The sequence below is a fragment of the Populus euphratica genome, unplaced genomic scaffold (genome assembly GCF_000495115.2).
Source record: "Populus euphratica unplaced genomic scaffold, PopEup_1.0 scaffold274.1, whole genome shotgun sequence".
NCBI classification, from domain to species: Eukaryota; Viridiplantae; Streptophyta; class Magnoliopsida; order Malpighiales; family Salicaceae; genus Populus; species Populus euphratica.
In genome coordinates this window covers 62,659-80,565 of record NW_011499993.1, presented here as the reverse complement: position 1 = coordinate 80,565, position 17,907 = coordinate 62,659, and the positions used below count along the sequence as shown (strand labels likewise).

Below are 17,907 nucleotides of genomic sequence, written 5' to 3'. Positions count from 1 at the left end.
TCTAGATCAAGATCATGCTCTTCCTTTCTCTCTTTGTATTTTTTGTAATGTTTATGCTTTGCTTTCATTAATATCAAGTTTATACCTTTCATTTCCTTTACTTTACTTAGTTAATTTTTGTCTTATTTATGTTGTCTTTTTTATTTATGTTTTTCTCTTTCATTATGTTTAGTTAAGTTTATTATATCAAGGTGAAAAGGTTACTCTAATGGTATAAGAATAAGTAGAGTGTAAACTCAACATGGACCTTAATGTTTGATACTAACATGTTTTATATTTGTTATCTTGTTTATTTTTAATACTTTACTTGTTAAATGACTAATCTAGATTTATGTTGTATAACATTTGGTACAACAAATACTTGGCACTTTCGTAGCCCATATTGTATGGTATAACCATCACCTAAACTATAAAAGGAACTTGATTTGTCGTTAACATAAGTTATAATCATGAATATCTGACAACATTTACAAGTGTTAGTATTATTTGAATAAGATAACTAATGTAATCATATTAACAATTATAATCTGATGGAGCTTCCTTTGTGTGTGGTTTCCAATTGAATAATAAGAGTTTATACTATATTTGTTTGACATACTATTAGTAGATCCTCTAACCTTGACATTTGTTGTTATTATTGTTTAATCCTTACATTGATTTTTCATCTCAAAGTTCTCATCAACTTCTTCTTCTTCTTTACTACTAGTACTACTACTACTACTACTACTACTACTACTACTAATACTATTACTATTGCTATTATTATTATTATTATTATTACTACTACTATTATTATTAATAGTATTATTACTATTACTATTCTTAGTAGTATTATTAGTATTATTACTATTGTTATTGTTGTTGTTGTGTTATTGTTATTTATAATTTATATAATTAACCTTCTTATGATTCTATCCTGGTTTTGCTGAGTTATTTATTACTTCGACACTCCTGTACTTGAGAGAAAACATCAATCTTTTAGTCATGTCAGAACACTGAAGTGCAATCTATTTCAATTGCAAATGAAGGGGAATATGAAAAAACTTCAAAAGGTTATTCCTCTAGTGCACAGAATAGACAACATAAAAAGAGAAATCGAATGTATGAAGATGATAGTGTTGAAAAGTTGTCTAAAAATATTGGAAATATAGCATTTGCAATTCAAAACCTAAGGAAAATCAACTTGATGTTAATGAGCTATATATATAAGTGATGAAAATTGAAGGTTTTAAAGAGATCACTCTTGGTGATGCTTTTGATCACTTGGTCTAAAATAAAATGTTGGCAACAACATTTATGGAAAAAAAATGCTAATTTGAGAAAAATTTAGGTTTAAAATTTTATGAACTAACATTACTACAGACTTGATTGTTAAGATAAGTTTACTATAATAAGAAAGTTTATATTTGTTATCTGACAAATATGTTTACTTGTTTTATTTGATCTAGTATGTTTATGATTGTTAATTTAAACTAATATATATGTGTATGACATCAAAACTTAATATTTATAGATGGTAATGTTTGATGTAAGATGTTTATATTTATTTTCTAATACTTAATTAATATATATTAAATGAATAATTGTGTATAATATTTTTTAAAAAAACAATATTTATCCAAAAAACTCATTAAAATATTTTTGTATCTATTTATCTCTAAAAAAATATTCATACCAAGAAAACCTAAATATCTAAATCTTAATTAATACCATTAACTAATTTGACTTTTTTAATACTATCAAAAAAATATTTTGAGCATTTACAAATAAAAAATATTAATAGATTTTATTTAAAAAATATTTGACAAGGTTATATATCTATAATATTATATTTAAAATATTTATATTACATATATAGTTACATTTTATAAAATAAGCTATATACATAAATATATGATATAATAAAAAAATTCATCATTATACTTTTTACATCTCATTTTTATTATTATAAGTGATTAAATATGTATATTAAATATTCTATATATGCTAGATAATTTTTTTAAATAAAATATTATTAAATTATTTTACAAATTATTTTTTATAATATAATTAAATATTAAAAAAAATTCATAACACCACCAAATATTAAAATTTATTTTTAAAAAAATCACTTAAAAAAAAAAATCGAACAAACAAACCGCCTTAAAATCTCTCTCCCGGCTAAAATAAAGAGGGAAAAAGAGCCGAACAAAACTCAGAAAGGCAGAACACAAATTCAGAGAGAGGGGGGAGAGAGAGAGAGAGACCCTTCAAATGAAATCCAAAAGAGAAACGACAGTAATCGAAATCGAAGACACAGACGACGATGATTTCCTTTCTCAAGTTGCCCAAGCTGAGTCCGAAGCTCTCTCCGCTTCCAACATCAAACGCCGCAAAATCACCACTGTAGGTTTCAACGAAAACCAAGAGAACACCAAAACCACGACGACGACGACGATCAAAGTGAAGGGCGAATACAAAAATGAAGGGGACTACATGGCAGCTTTAAAAGGAAGTAAAAGTACTTTATGGCAACAGCGAATCAAAGCCGTTGGTTCTTCCAAACTCCCTCCTCCTGATTACAATGCTCGCGGTGGCGGTGGCGGTGGAAGTGGGGTGGTGGCTCCCGAGAAGGTGTGTCCTTGTGGGTTGGGTGTTTGTAATGTTTTTACTGCTAATACTGAAAGGAATCGCGGGCGGGATTTCTACAAATGCCCTCAAAGACAGGTAAAGATTCGTATCCTGACCGTGCGTGTATTACATTCGTGCGCGTTAAAACTGAGGCGTTTTCTTTGTTTTTGCTTTTGTGTAGGAAAGTGGGGGTTGTGGATTTTTTCAATGGTGTGATGAATCTCCAGCGGAAAATAATGGTGGTGGGAGCCATGGTTCTGTGTCTAATTCTGTGTTTCCTGAGCTTCAATGTTCATGTGGAGCTGGGTCTTGCTTGATTCTGACATCTAGAAAAGGGGATAATAATGGGAAGCAATTCTATAAATGTCCTGAAAATCAGGTAGGTACCTGCTTTTCTTCATATGGAAGATTTTTGGGTGTTTTTAAATTATCCAGTTGTATTCTGGAATTGGGATTTTATTTATTTATTTTGACCGTTCATTTATAAAACCTGATCTGATTTAAAATCTGGAGACCCTGTTGTCTTGGAGTCTGGCAACCGGATTTTTTTTTTTTTACCAAAAAAACATAGTTTCCTGGTTTTGTTGTTTAATTTTTTTTAAACCTTCTGTCCGTGGTTTGACCTGGCCAACTAATGACTCAAGCCCTAGATTGGGTTGGACCCTGGGTAGGTATTATAACCATGGTCCATGCTTCATGGTTATTTCATAATCGCAAGAAGGTAATTGTTGGTGCAAAAGTGAATTTTGTTCGAACAGCTTATAATTTTAATTGTCTACAAATGTGAACAGCGTCGTGTCTTGGATTTCTTCTTGACTGTTGTGAGCCTCAACAGAGAGAGTTGACGGACAAGGAAGGTTTGAATGTTAAAAGAGTGTATGATGGAAAAGATGTAGGTGAAAGATAATCAAACAAACTTTTATTAGTGGTAGATATGAGTACATATATTAGGTTTAGTGGTTGGTGTGGCTGTGATTCAGTAGATGGGGGTAACAGATGCATTGCTCTGAATGTGCGTAATAAGCAATGGATCCATTGTTGTTGTCGTAGGCAGTGAACTTGTGGTTGTAGCTTGTTGAGAATGATAATATCGAAGGGATTTTGAAGCAAGTTTTTATAGTTATTGTGGAATAAGATTTCTTTTGTGAATTTTCACGGTTGTTTTGTAGTGAATGGTGAAGTATTTGCAGTGCAAAATGTGACCATTGTTTGTATATCATATGCTATATGTGCAGGCATTATAAGTTTATAACTGCTTCATGTCTCAGCTTTCCCCTTTTACCGCAAAGAAATCTCCAAGCACCCTTTAATTGTCCTTCATGGTCTTTATTTTTTATGTTCTAATTCAATGGAAAGCCATAGTTCTACATCTTTTTCCCCTGTGAGGTCATAATGATGAAGTGCATTTCAGTGCCTGTGGATAAGAAGAAAAGTATACATTAAAATTGGAGTCATTGAACTTGTGATTGTGACCTGTTGGAAATGGTTAATCTGATGTCAATTTCAAAGAAGTTTACAGGTCAGATAACCATTATATGGCACGAACTGTTAGCTGACAATTCTAAGAGCTCAATGGCATATTTCATAAATGCGATTAACATAAATGAAAGCAGTGGAATTTCTTTGGCTATGGATTGTTGACTATGTAAGTTTTCTATTGTTGGGAAATTGTTTGCTGGAGTTCATGTGTGAAATATTTGACAGGGATGGTTGTTGGTGAAAAAGGCACCTTGAGAAACATATCCTCTCTGTTTCATTATAATTTTTTTCTGAATTGTTTATGCATGCTTGAGATAGACTATACATGCTGTAAATTATAGTCAACGTTTCTCATTTTGCCATTTGGTGGTTCAATTACATGATCTGATCCCCCCCCCCTCTACCTACTGGAACAATTGGTGAATTCAAATGCTGTAGACAGATGCAGCTATAACTGATAGTCATGTGCTTTTGGTTGCTTTGCAGGGAGGTTGTGGTTTCTTCAAATGGTGCGATGATAATACTGCATCAGCTGGTCTTCAATCTAGTGCTCCCAAGGTCTGCTTCAACATGAATGACTCCAGCAACAAAAGCTTTGGTGCAAGAACCGGATCTTCCTGTTTCAAATGTGGCAAGGAAGGCCATTGGGCAAAAGATTGTGGCATGTCTACGTCTGATTCTCCTGCAACATTTGGAGCAGGTTCTGGTTCATCTGGTACTTGTTACAAATGTGGTAAGCCAGGGCATTGGGCAAGGGACTGCACTTCTAGTCAATATAAGAATGTTCCCCAGCAATACTAATCATTTTATGCTTCTTGTATCTCTTGGATCATTTTGCTGTAGCTTAACTAGTTACTACGAATCAGGGTACTTAGCTTTTGTGTAAAGCCAAATATCCCACCCTCTGCATGGCTACAGGCTTTACATGAGACTGGTTGTTTGGAACTTTCATTTTGCTATGCAAAGATTTCCTAACCTCATGGATCCAATTTTTGAATGTTCCCTGTCTATGAATTGAGTAGATTTGTAATTACTTATGCCTCTTAATTCTTATTACATATCAAATCTAACTTGTTTAGGAAAATATTACCACTTTCTAATCTGGAGAGGAAAAATTCTTTATCGTCTTGCTTTGGCTATGAATGTTGGTCTACGAGTCATTACACCTGCCTTAGTAGCACACTCTGTGTGACATTTTGCTTCTAGCTTCAAACTATCTTCTTGGTGTCTGTTATTAGACAACTAGACATTGCAATTAAGTAGCACATGCTGTAGCCAAAACCTCTAATTACATGGAGGGAACAATTTGGATGGAGGTAGCCTCATCTTCTATAAAGGCATTGGCCTCTAGTAGCATCACCTAGTTTTCATATATAATGTTCAGAAGAGGATCCAAGTTCCCTCTGTTCTTTCCATTATAGCCATTGTACATGATGGCATTAGACATAACTTATTTTTTTCCACCAACAAACGATAAACAAAACTTTGTGTCATATAAGTTCCTCAAATAGCAATTAAAAAATCGAATTCAAGTTGAAAAGCCTGTTGAAACTCCCTCATGGTATCATTGTTGATATACTCACCTGCGTACCAGTTAAGTCTCTAGCACGATTCAAGTGTGGCAATTAATACCTGTGATCCTCAATTCGCAAAGTAAAACCTCAAAAGGGAAAATGAAAACATTAACTGCCGAAGGCTCCCCGTTGCAACGAAACCTCTTCATTCTGTAGGCTTCTAAGTGGCTAGTACTGATGGTGATGATGATAATGCAGTAGTGGAGCGTCGTTGTCTTAATTTACAGTCATAATAACTCCTTCGCTGTCGGCTTGTTTCTGGGATCTTGTAATGGCCTAGTGTTCAAACTTGACGAGGTGGACAATATGGTCTTATGGAATCCAGCTACTATAGAGTCCCAATTATGCTTGAAATCTTTACACTAAAAACCGCTACATGGAGAATAATTCAAGGCATCTACTCTGGTATTAGCATGGGAGGACCCCGTCAAGGTATATTTTTTTATGGGCCTTGAATTGACTGGGGATGCGAGAAAGTGGCCATGCTGGAGTGGATATGATTGTTTCTTTTGATATAGCAGAAGAGAAATTCATGAAGGTTTTGCCACTTCCAATTCCTCCGAATTATTTTTTATCAGCAGTTTTGGTTTTGGGAATCTCAGGATTCTACCTGTGCTTATTTGACAATCGACGACCGTATGGAAAGCTATTTTGAAGCATGGAAAAAGCAAATTGAATAATTTATTTATTAAACAATATAATATTAAGAGTAGAACTGAAAAAAAAAAGAAAAGAGTCAGTCCTGATTAACATGTAAATTTTATTACCCTACGCACAAGGAAGTGAAAATAAAAAATATGAAGAATAATTTTTAATATATCAAATTTTAAAAGAAAAATTAATTTTTTAAAAAAATTATATAAAAATAATCAAAGCACTTTTGAAACCGTAGCCTTTATCACGGGCTGTAGACCAATTCTATAAAAAGGAAGCCTTAAAAAAATAGTAAAATTCTATATTAACAAAATACTGAGAAATAAAATTGAGAAAAAAATACAATAAAAAATATAAAATAATACAATAGTAATAAAAAGAATAGTGACTAGATTTAATGTAAAAATAATATGAAATCAAATATTGAGGTATAAAATTGAAAACAAAATTCATTAGAAAAAAGGAAAATAAAATAAAATAACAATAAATAGAATAAGAACCAAATTTGATATAAATATTAAATGAAATCAAATGATGAAGGGGTGAAATTAAGGGAAAATATCAATAAAAATATAAAAAAAACAAAATAAATAGTAATTAAAAGAATCAGGATCAAGTTGATATAAATAAAAATGAAAAAAATAAATAGTAATTAAAAGAATAAGGATCAAGTTGATATAAATAAAAATGAATTGACACTTTTATATTTTAAAAAAGAGAAAAGAAAAAAAATCAACAGATTTCAACCATTATCTTTTCATGTACACACACAACACAAATAGAAAGATCATAATGAGGCGCTTCAAAAACTGCCTAGGAATGCAACATTTTGACATAGGATCATACGTGTGTCAACAACTTTTTTTAAAAAATAATATTTATAATTATTAAAAGACCAAATCATGCCTAGGTCAACCGGTTAAGCATTAAAAATTCAATTTGAATATACAAAAAAGATCCTAAATCCAAGCTTGACAAATTTTGTTTTAAAGAGAAATATAATCTTTACAACATGTTTCTATAATGTAAGAAAATAAAATAGTTGATTATCAGTCTTTTAACAATTTTGCTTGAAATGAAAATATATTTTTTACATTGCGCATACAAAAGAATAAAAATACCTAATTTCTCATGAGCAACATTTTAAAATATCTTGCTTTAAAAAGTAATATAATCTTTACATTGTCCATTTTAAAAATAAAAAGATCTAATTATCTCCAATTAATCTCACAATAACTATTTACTCCAATGAAGAAGACCAAATTACCCTTAATATTAAGCTTACTGTTTTTTTTATGGGAGGGCAAAATAATAATTACACTATTCTTGTCCATGATGCATTACATTTAGGAGTACAGTGAATTAACTATCACAATCATTTTTTTTTGTAATTAGTTCAAAAACAACATAGAAGTGATCCATGTTTTGAGCATAGTTACAAGACCTAACTTGGAGATCGACGTAGTCCAAAGCCCATATTGTGTTAGTTGACAAGTGGATTGACAATGTTATCCCAATCCATGATTTAAAAAAAAAAAAACCCTAAAACAATGTCAATTTTAGCATAAAAAAACTATTTGAAAATAAAACTTGATTCAAGTCAAGTTTTGAGTCGGTGAATTATCAAATTGACCCTTCAAGTTAGACTTAATTTTATAACATTATTTTTTAGTCAAGAATTTACATCGAATACCTAGTTTCATTACTTCATGTTGAACAATGTACAAGGGATGAGTTATGAAGTCATGCAAATTTAAATCATTAAAACTAATGATATATAGTATAAAAAAGTAAGGTATCTTCCTACAAAGATACTAGTATTAGAATTTAATTACTTAATCAAAACAAACTATTTAAGTTTAGATTAAAAGAAATCAAGTAAAGATTGTTAATTAGACTAATATGATGAAATAACTAATATGCAATTTAAATGGTAAGTAATTCAAAGTATATTTTTGTTTATGATATAAACTAACAACTTAGTAAGATAAGAAAACAAAAGAAATCAATTATGAAAAAATAAGAGGTGGATTCGACAAATATAAAATATAGAGAATTTTTTTTTTATAAGGAGTATTCATTATGAAAAAATAAGAGGTGGATTCGACAGATATAAAATATAGAGAATTATTATTATTAGTTTTTTATAAGGAGTATTCTTAAGAATAATTAAACATCAGTCATTGAATTTAGATATGTTCTCTATTCTAATATGTGATGATAAATAAATCAATCATGAAAAACAACAAGTTTTTACTTTTTTAGTTAACCTAGCATCCATGCATGAATTAGCCATAATCAAATAATAACCCTCATTAAAAATCCATGGTTTAATTATGTTATAACATTAAGATCAAAATATATGCAATTGATATAATTAAACACGCATAAAGAGTTAATTTAATCAAGACTTATAAATAAAATTCAAACATGGCTTCAAAAATTAGATACTTCTTTTGCTTAATTTAATTAGTCATGAATCTGACATAAATTAATCAATAAAAATGGATTTAAAACAAAAAAACATGTTTTCCACATCATATAAAATTTCAGTCATCAATCATCAAATTTAATAATTAAAAAAAACACAAGATATTTATGTATCATATTCAAATATAAAATAATTTTAAGCAAAAATCATCATGATAATTAAAATAAAAAAGCACTAACCTCTTAAATTCACAACTAAAATTGTATGAAATTTATGATTAATATAACTTTGGACAAGGAAAAAGAAAAATATTTTTTTTAACCACAAAATTTCTCTTCCTTTCCACTCCTATGTTCTTTGCATAATATCCCTTTTATTTTAGAATTAGGTTTGGTTTTATATGGAATTGAGGAGGTGAAAAAGCTTCCAAGTTAAAAACTAATCTCCAATCAGATTACTTTAAAGTTTTTTTTATATTAATATGACTCTAATGATTTATACATTGACTTTAACCTTCTAGGCTTCTGATCATGCGGGACCTTTGCCACATAATTAATGTGATACCATGTCATTATCCCAACATGAAAAGATGGGCTAGGCTCGTGTTAGTTTACTTGTAGATTTCAGACCTAACTTCAAATATGTCTCTCTTTTTTGTCCGAACAAGTTACTGGGCTAACTATAAATGGATGGAAAAATATCTAGCCTTCATCCAAACTTGAATCATAACAAAATTCTAAATGTAACTTTAGATATGGTCCAAAGAGTACACAAATATCCCATTAATATTTATTCTTCGATTTAGATTCCTATTGCAATAAGAATTTGCACTCCTTAGCTTCATTTAATTCATTTTCAATCCGTATATCTCCATGGTACTAAGTTATTGTAAGATTTAAAACATGTATAAGAATAAGATAATAAAAAGATAAAATAATACGTGTATCAACAAGCTAATTAATTTATATTAAAAAGGGAGCATAATCTAGAATGTTTTTTTAGTTTATTTTTGTCTCCCTTCTAATTTGTCCCCTTGTTCTGTTATATATAGTTAAATTATAGTAGTAGCATTCTTATTTTCTAATTGGAGCATATTATAATAAAAGTTAAATGATGTGAAGAAATATCTTTAGACTAAGAGACATTTCATTGTAGATTGCAATAGTAGTTTTACTTTTAATTTCTCATCTTTTCGCAAGTGGATAAATGTTACTTTGCCTTTCTTCCATAATGGCAATTAGGTTTTCTCAATTTCCAAGCATAAGTAAATAACGATTTTAGCCTCAAAAAAGACAAAAAAAAAAAACAGCTTTATCTTTGAAGATATTTTGGTATTTTTACATCGGTATTTTGTGTAATTAAGAGGACCATAGAAACATTTTAGTATTTTTCACATTGTATTTTTTTATTACCAAAAAGTTACTAGAGTGTGTTATATATGGCTTAGCGTATAGGCGGCGCCAATGCCGTTAAGGAGGCACATGAGACATTTTCCAGTGGTCAAATCTATTCATCTATTGTATCACTAGATGCCCATCCATGCCCTCTTCTATATGGAGTGTTGTATGTAGATATATCATGGTTAAATTGCCATTAATGATTGATTATTTGAGTTTTTTTTATTATTTGAGTTTTTTCTTCTTTTTTTCTCTCTCTCCTAACAACTAAAGTGCATTATTGTCCTTTCTTTTTTTGTCGTTTGCCTAGGTTTAGCAACCATGTGTGATGTTACCCAGACATGCAGGTTTGCTAGACCAAGACGCTTAAGTGTGGCATGGCTGCCAGACCCAAGACATCTGGGTTTGGCATGACTGTTAGACTTATGTGCCTGAGTCTCGCAAGGCCTAACTATTGTGGGACCCAAGTAAAGTGGGTCTGACAAGTTGTCAGACCCAACTAAACTTAGGTCAGGCAAGGTTGCTAGATCCAAGCACCTTGGGTTTTTTTTTTTTGTTAGCATTGTTGTTGTTGTGGTTGTTATTTTGTTGTGGTTGCTATTTATTATTATTATTATTATTATTATTATTATGATTAATCATGTAAAATTGAATTATACATGTTTGCTAGATCCAAGTAACATAGATTTAAAAATTATTTATAAATAAAGTATAAATAATTTATAAACAATAAATCATCATAAAAATCTAATTTAATAGTTTAAATCTAAAAATTCAAATCTTATCTTCCCATTAAAATAATTCATGTTTATAAATTTGTTATTCCTTCAATAGAAAGTATATCTTCTATTATTAATATGATTATTATTGTTGTTGTTATTATTGTTATTGTTGTTATTAGTATGATTATTGTTGTTATGATTATTCAAATAAACTTGAGCTAGACATGTTTGTCAGACCCAAGTAACGTGGGTTAAAAAATTATTTATAAAAGAAGTATAAATAACAATCCATCATAAAAAGCTAATTTAATGTTTTAGATCTAAAAATCTAATTTAATTTAGATTTTATGTTTATGAATTTTTTATTTCTTCAATAGAACTTCTATTTTATGATTAACGATTTAATTTTTTTAAAGTATTTTTTATTTAAAAATATATTAAAATAATTTTTTTAAAAATCTATTTATAATATTAATACATTAAAATAATTTGAAAATATTAAAAAATAATTTAAAGCAAAGAAAAAATTCAAAAATATTTTTGAAATGAAAAAATAAACATGCTATATAATAATCATGTTTTTTCATATAAATCTATAATTAATAAAAATAATTTATAAACTATCATAATTAACAAAATCAAGAAAATAACACAACTTGATGCTACAACCAAGTTGTGCTACTTTGATTAAAGCCTTTTAAAATTTTAAAAAGTTTGTGAGAACATCACATCCGTTAACATTTAAAATTTTTAGAATTAAGTTATTTTCAATAACGTAAGTTAAGTTGTCAGACGCAAATTGTGCTACTCTGATTAATGTTATAGTGTCTTGGGTCTGCGATGGGCTGTCAAACCCAAGTATCTTGGATCTAGCATCTATCGACCATGCGAGACCCAACTATCTTGGATCTGGTGTTTGGCGGCCATACGAGGATCAAGAACCTTGGATTTGGCTTAGCCCCAGACCTCACTGTCTTGAGTCTGGCATGACTAGCAGACCCAAGTCTCTTTTAATAATATTTTTTTAAAATATAAATTTTTTTTTATATTTAAAAAAATATTATCGATCCTTTGTAGATTGCAAGCCAATACATTAGTGCAATGCATATTGTGAAAAGATCAATGAAACCCTTTTGTTTTACAGCTTTGCTTTTAGTATAAATTTTTTAATTTCTTGTCTACAGGTAGAGGAAATTCATTTACTAGGCTGAGTTTGTGAAGAAGATCAAGAAGACAGAATAAAGAGGTGGAGCCTTCTAGCATAGTGCTAATATCTTGGCTTGTTTTCTTTACATCACTATGTGATTGAAGCTACAACCCAAAATTAAATTGCATACGCTGATGTTATTATGTTAACTTTGCTGATTATAAAACATAACATAATAATTAACAATGTTACAGACTGAATTTTTCCGTCAGTATGTGATTACCAATCCATCAATGATAATTTTATTGACTAATTCACCGATAGAAATAGTCTTTTGGTATATAGTTTGTCAGTAATTCCAACACATGTTGCTAATTTTGTTGATAGAAAAAAAAAAACCAATGGTTTTATAGACAAAAAATTAATGCAAAAAAATTCCCCCTGGAATTATATTGACGAAAATTTCCATCGATGATAGTAGCATGTATAGTAAATTTGTTCCAACTCTCTGTAAAATATCGTCGAATAGATTTCATCTATATTCCCATTGGTGAGTCACCCACGAAATTATTCCATCAGTAATTGTGGTATATGCAGTAAATTTGTTTCATTGCCTTTAGAAAATCCAGACAGATTTATATATAAAATTGAAATATGTAAAAATAAAATTGAATAATATAATTAAAATCCAAATATTCATTACAATTTTATTTATACAAATACAAATTAAACTAGAACAATAATGGTGCTAGAGGACAAAGAGGAGGCTGGTCGTTCCCGGGACCAAATGGAAAAAAGAGAGGCGCACATGTACCACCCATCTGTGATTTTATGTCCATGACTATTTGACAGAGTTGTTCATAATCCGTCGAGAGTTGCTCGTATTTTTTGGTGAGATGAGTCATGTGTTGATGCAAGGCTATAAAGTCTTGACACTGGGTGCTCGATACCGATTGGGAGCTCCTAATGGTTGAGACACTACATGCCACCATAAGTTCTTAACCATAGAGTTAGAGAGTCTGTACACCCGATTTCTATTGGATCCACCAGACAATTTTTTTTTTTATCTATATATCAGGATCGAAACCCGAGTGGGTTGAAGGATCATTCATATATCCCTCCCTTAACCAGCTATTATATGTCTCCTGAAAATTAAAAAAATATATCATCAAATTCAATTCAATAAAATAATAACTTACAAAAAAAAATGGTTGAACGAACATACCGCGAAGTGTTGAGCGTAGTTGTTGACAAACTGTTGCACCTCTTTTTAGCAGTCTTCACTCTGCACATGTGTCTCCACAAAAAACTCCATTGAGCTCAGCTCACGTATAAGAGACGTAGCCTATAAGAAAAAAATTATTGTCAGTTAAATATATTTGTAAATAACAATAAATTAATTAATCCTAAATATCATTAACATTAATATTACCATCCACTTCGCACATGCAACAAACAGAACAAAGCCTCCTGGTGTGCATACCAACACAAGTAATCCTTCATTGACCATTTGTGTAGAAGATGCGGGTGTGCATACCAACACAAGTAATCCTTCAGTGACCATTTGTGTAGAAGATGCATCGTTACAACATCTTGGTAAAGAAACTTTTTATTCTTACACTCCTACATTGACACCTAATATTGCCTCCACTAAAATTTCTCAGAATAAATATTGTGAAACTAATAAAACATTGAGCCCCATTACAATAATTCATTATCCGCAATTCTTAAGGTGAATCTCGATACATCCATAAATAATCATCCATTACTTTTATTGAACCTATATATATATATCACATAATGATGACACTAATGTGTATTAATTAACTATGTTAAGTAAATAATCAACCTACTTTCATACTTCTCTTAATTCATTATCAATTATCTATGCACATATAAATTTATGCATATTAATTTATGAAAATTATAATTTGGCAATAAAATTAACAAAATATAAAACGGACCTGTTAAACAAGCCACTATTTATATCATTACAAAACAACTAAGTTGGTAATTCGATATAAATTTCAATAATTTACAAACAAAACTAATTTTACAAAATCTACAACAAAACATAACATGTACAAAATCATATACCTATAGAACATGTTTGTTAAAGAACAAAAATAAAACAAGTAAACACCCAAACAAAATACAAATACTACAAAAATATACAATAAAAAAAGTTAACATTTCAAAATTGTGTTTAAATTTAAAAAATGATAAATCTACTTAAAAATGATAAATCTACTTACTTACAATGAAAACAACACAAGAAAATTGCATTTGTAACTGGAAAAGTTGAGGAAGGATGAGTTGTGTTGAGAAAAGAATGATGTGATGAGAGAGGGTGGTTGTTAGTTACAGATTTAGGGGAGTTTGTTTAATTGCAGAAGGGAAGAAGGAGAAATGGAAGAGGAGAGGGTCGACCAGGTTCTTATCTTAACTATTACCGATGGAATTTTTATGTCTGTCAATCCATTGACATTTCGGTAGGTAAAGTTGATACGTCACTATACAAAAATTCCGGTTTGAATCCCTTTATAATTTTGTTGGTATAATCACCTAGAAAAACTTTCACATCATTGATCTGCTTTGTTTTCTAAAATTCTTTATATTTTGTTTGGGTTTTCCTTGGTATATACCAACGAAATGTTTTTGTTGGTATATATTGACAAGGTTAGTGAGAAAATTAATTCGGTCAATAAATATTACTGTAAATTATCAATAAAAAAATTATGTAAATAATGCTCGTTTTCCAACCCATCACTTATTAAGTTGAGCTATTCTTTTTCGATCTATTATCGTAGCTTAAGATATTTAAATTACTATGATATAGTATTTTCGTTCATAAATGAGCAGTAGCGGAGCCACAATGAGAATTAAGGGGGCAATTGTTGTCAATAATTAACAAATAATTATTGCCAATAATTTCACTAGTTCCTAGAAGATTTAGAAATAGATGAATGAAAGTTTCATTATATATATCGAGAAAGAATATCTTTAATGAAATTAATAATGAAGTCATTATTAAGCAATTTTAAAATATAAAAACTCAAAAAAAATAATTATAATATAAGTTTTTTATTTTAAAAATATTCTTAAATTAATTTTGCTTGACATGAGTTAGTACATACATTTCAAATTAATTTCTTTATATATAACATATGTTTATATAATATATAATATTAAATATTTATAATTTACTTCTTTATTTAAAATTTTCTTGCTCCGTCACTGTACATGAGGCTATAAAATGATGCTTTCAAGTCCTGCCTTTCTACATGTCAATTATTCTATTGCTAATACAAGCATGGACATAAGATTCAATAATGGAACCGATATGGCTTAGGACTCGGGTTGCTAATTAGGTGATTTAACTTATGAGTTAGTGAGTCAACCCAAACTATAATTTATTTAAAAAGAAAACTTGAAAGCAACTTGATTCAGAGTAAAATCAAGCCCAATATCTATGTCAAAGGTCTTTAGTTAACTCATCAACGTGGACTAGGTTTAAGAGCTATAAATTCAAAGTAATAACAGTAGCATAAACCAAGTCAAGCATAATAATATAATGCATATTGCGATTAAAATATTGTATTTTTAAAATTAAAATTTTATTTTATTTAAAATTAATTAATTAATTATTAATATTTTTATCATTTTAATGTATTGATATGAAAAATAAATTTAAAAATAATATTATTTTAATATATTTTTAAATAAAAAAACATTTTAAAACACAACCTTTACACAACATTCAAGCAGGCTACCTTCCTTGCATTATCATTGTTAGGATGCTTTCAAAGCCTAGCTATATTAGTCAATCATCTGACACATGTAAATACTTGTATTCTGTAACAGTTAGTTCACTTTTTGGTCCGGCACCGATGACTTATTCAACCAACCACTAGCCTAATGCTAGAACTTAGAAGAATTCCATGGAAATGGAAGTCGTTCATTCTGTAACAATTATCATTTCCGGGAACAGGGATACTCTTCATTGTATGGTCCGGCTCTGATGACCTGTTAAACGAATATTAGTCTAAGGAAAATGGAAGAGGCTCATTTGTAGGTGAAGCAGACAAATTGTCTAGTTTCCTCTTGTGGTTTCCATTTATACCAGCCCACTCAAGACATGACCAGGTCAATAATGAAGCTTCGATCTTACCTCACAGCTGAAAATCATTTCTTATACTAATTCTTTCTCCTCCAACAACAGCTTGAGAAACCAAAATCAAGTTGACTAGCCATGTCAAAACTCCCCCAAGACATTATTGTTGATATCCTTTCCTACTTGCCAGTCAAGTCTCTTGTTAGATTCAAGTGTGTGTGCAAGCCATGGCAGTCGTTAATCTCCGACCCTCGATTCGTCAAGTTGCATCTCAAACGGGCAATTGAAGGCAACAATATTAACCGCCAAAGGCTCCTTGTTGCGGCCGAGCCTCTTTATAGTTCTGTAGACTTTGAAGCAGCTAGTGATGGTGATGACATTAATGCAGTAATGGAGCTTCCTTATCCTAGCGCAGCAAGTCGTACTGAATCCTTCGCTTTTGCATCGATCCGGGGATCTTGTGATGGTTTAGTATGTATACGTAATGGAGGTGACGTTCACGATATGTTTTTATGGAATCCATCTACTAGAGAGTCCAAGAAATTGCCAAAACCAAGTTCTTATGTGCAGAAAGATGGTTTCCTTACTGGACTTGGTTATGATTCAACTATCGACGATTACAAATTAGTAATTGCCTGCTTAACTACTGCCAATGGTTCTCACAAAATTATGGCGCCTGAAGTCTTCACCCTCAAAACCAATTCATGGAGAAGAATTCAAGGCATCCATTCTGGTATCACCTTGGAAGGAGGTGCAGGAGTATTTTGGAACGGGGCTTTGTATTGGTTAGGGAAGCAAGAAACAGGTGCTGATCATGATGTGAATGCTATTTTTTCGCTTGACGTAGCACACGAGAAGTTTAGGGGTTTTGTGCCACTTCCGAACCATTTTTGTACAGCTGTTTTGAGCATCTCAGGAAATTGCTTGTGCATTTTTGGCAAACTGCATCCTGATGAAAGCTACTTCGAGGCATGGATAACAAGTGAATATGGAGTCAAGACATCTTGGAGAAGACGGTTTTCTATTCCTTTTGATAGATTATATATTGATTATTTTTCAACAGAAACGTGCTTGACGAAGAAAGGAGTTTTAATGGACCATCATGGATGTCCAGGGACATTGCAGCTTTACAACCCAGTTGAAGATGCAACAAAGTTATTAAGAGTAAAAAACGATGGGGATCCCATTTATGATTCTGCTGTATATACAGAAAGCCTTGTCTCACTACGATAAATCTAGAATGTTAAAGAACATAAAGCAGCAAAATAAAGCTACAGATCAAGCTGTTTCTTCTTTCATTTCTATGCACGTTTTCGTAACATTTTTTTCCATCCCTTCTTCTTTCATTTCTATGCACGTTTTCGTTACATTTTTTTCCATCCTATTGTAAGTGGTTTATTTCAAGTACCATTGTTATTTGGAATCTACAGTGTATGTATGCAATGCTGATAGATTGACTAGTTTCTTGTCTGTTTTGTGCATAATATTGCATCGTAACAGAGGTTTATTACAAAGAGAATTGCTGCTGTTATGTAGCCCAAAACATGCCGGACCTCCCATTAAAAGTAAAAAAGAAGAGTTATGAGTAGGTCACCACAATGGATTGCTCACAGTCCAAAGTTGAAACAATAAACTAGGAAGATTATTAATATCTTCACATAAATGAGCATTACTAATTTATATTTGCTTGAGTTTCTCCTTTTATTTCTTTCTACAATCGTGAAAATCATGGGATTTGATTTAATTTCCACCCAACCAAGATATATAATCTCGTCCTTA

At 30.5% G+C, this 17,907-nt stretch overlaps 2 protein-coding genes across 2 annotated transcripts; both read left to right on the top strand.

The window, feature by feature from the left end:
• Positions 1 to 2,164: 2,164 nt before the first annotated feature.
• Positions 2,165 to 5,185, top strand: LOC105140467 (zinc knuckle (CCHC-type) family protein). The gene is made up of 3 exons (XM_011047314.1): positions 2,165 to 2,706; positions 2,792 to 2,989; positions 4,576 to 5,185. The coding sequence occupies exons 1-3, from the start codon at positions 2,254 to 2,256 to the stop codon at positions 4,888 to 4,890; spliced, it is 966 nt and encodes a 321-aa protein (XP_011045616.1). The 5' UTR covers positions 2,165 to 2,253; the 3' UTR covers positions 4,891 to 5,185.
• A 10,831-nt stretch (positions 5,186 to 16,016) lies between these two features.
• On the top strand, positions 16,017 to 17,437 carry LOC105140466 (F-box/kelch-repeat protein At3g06240-like). The gene has a single exon (XM_011047313.1). The coding sequence runs from the start codon at positions 16,267 to 16,269 to the stop codon at positions 17,359 to 17,361; it is 1,095 nt and encodes a 364-aa protein (XP_011045615.1). The 5' UTR covers positions 16,017 to 16,266; the 3' UTR covers positions 17,362 to 17,437.
• Positions 17,438 to 17,907: the final 470 nt, after the last annotated feature.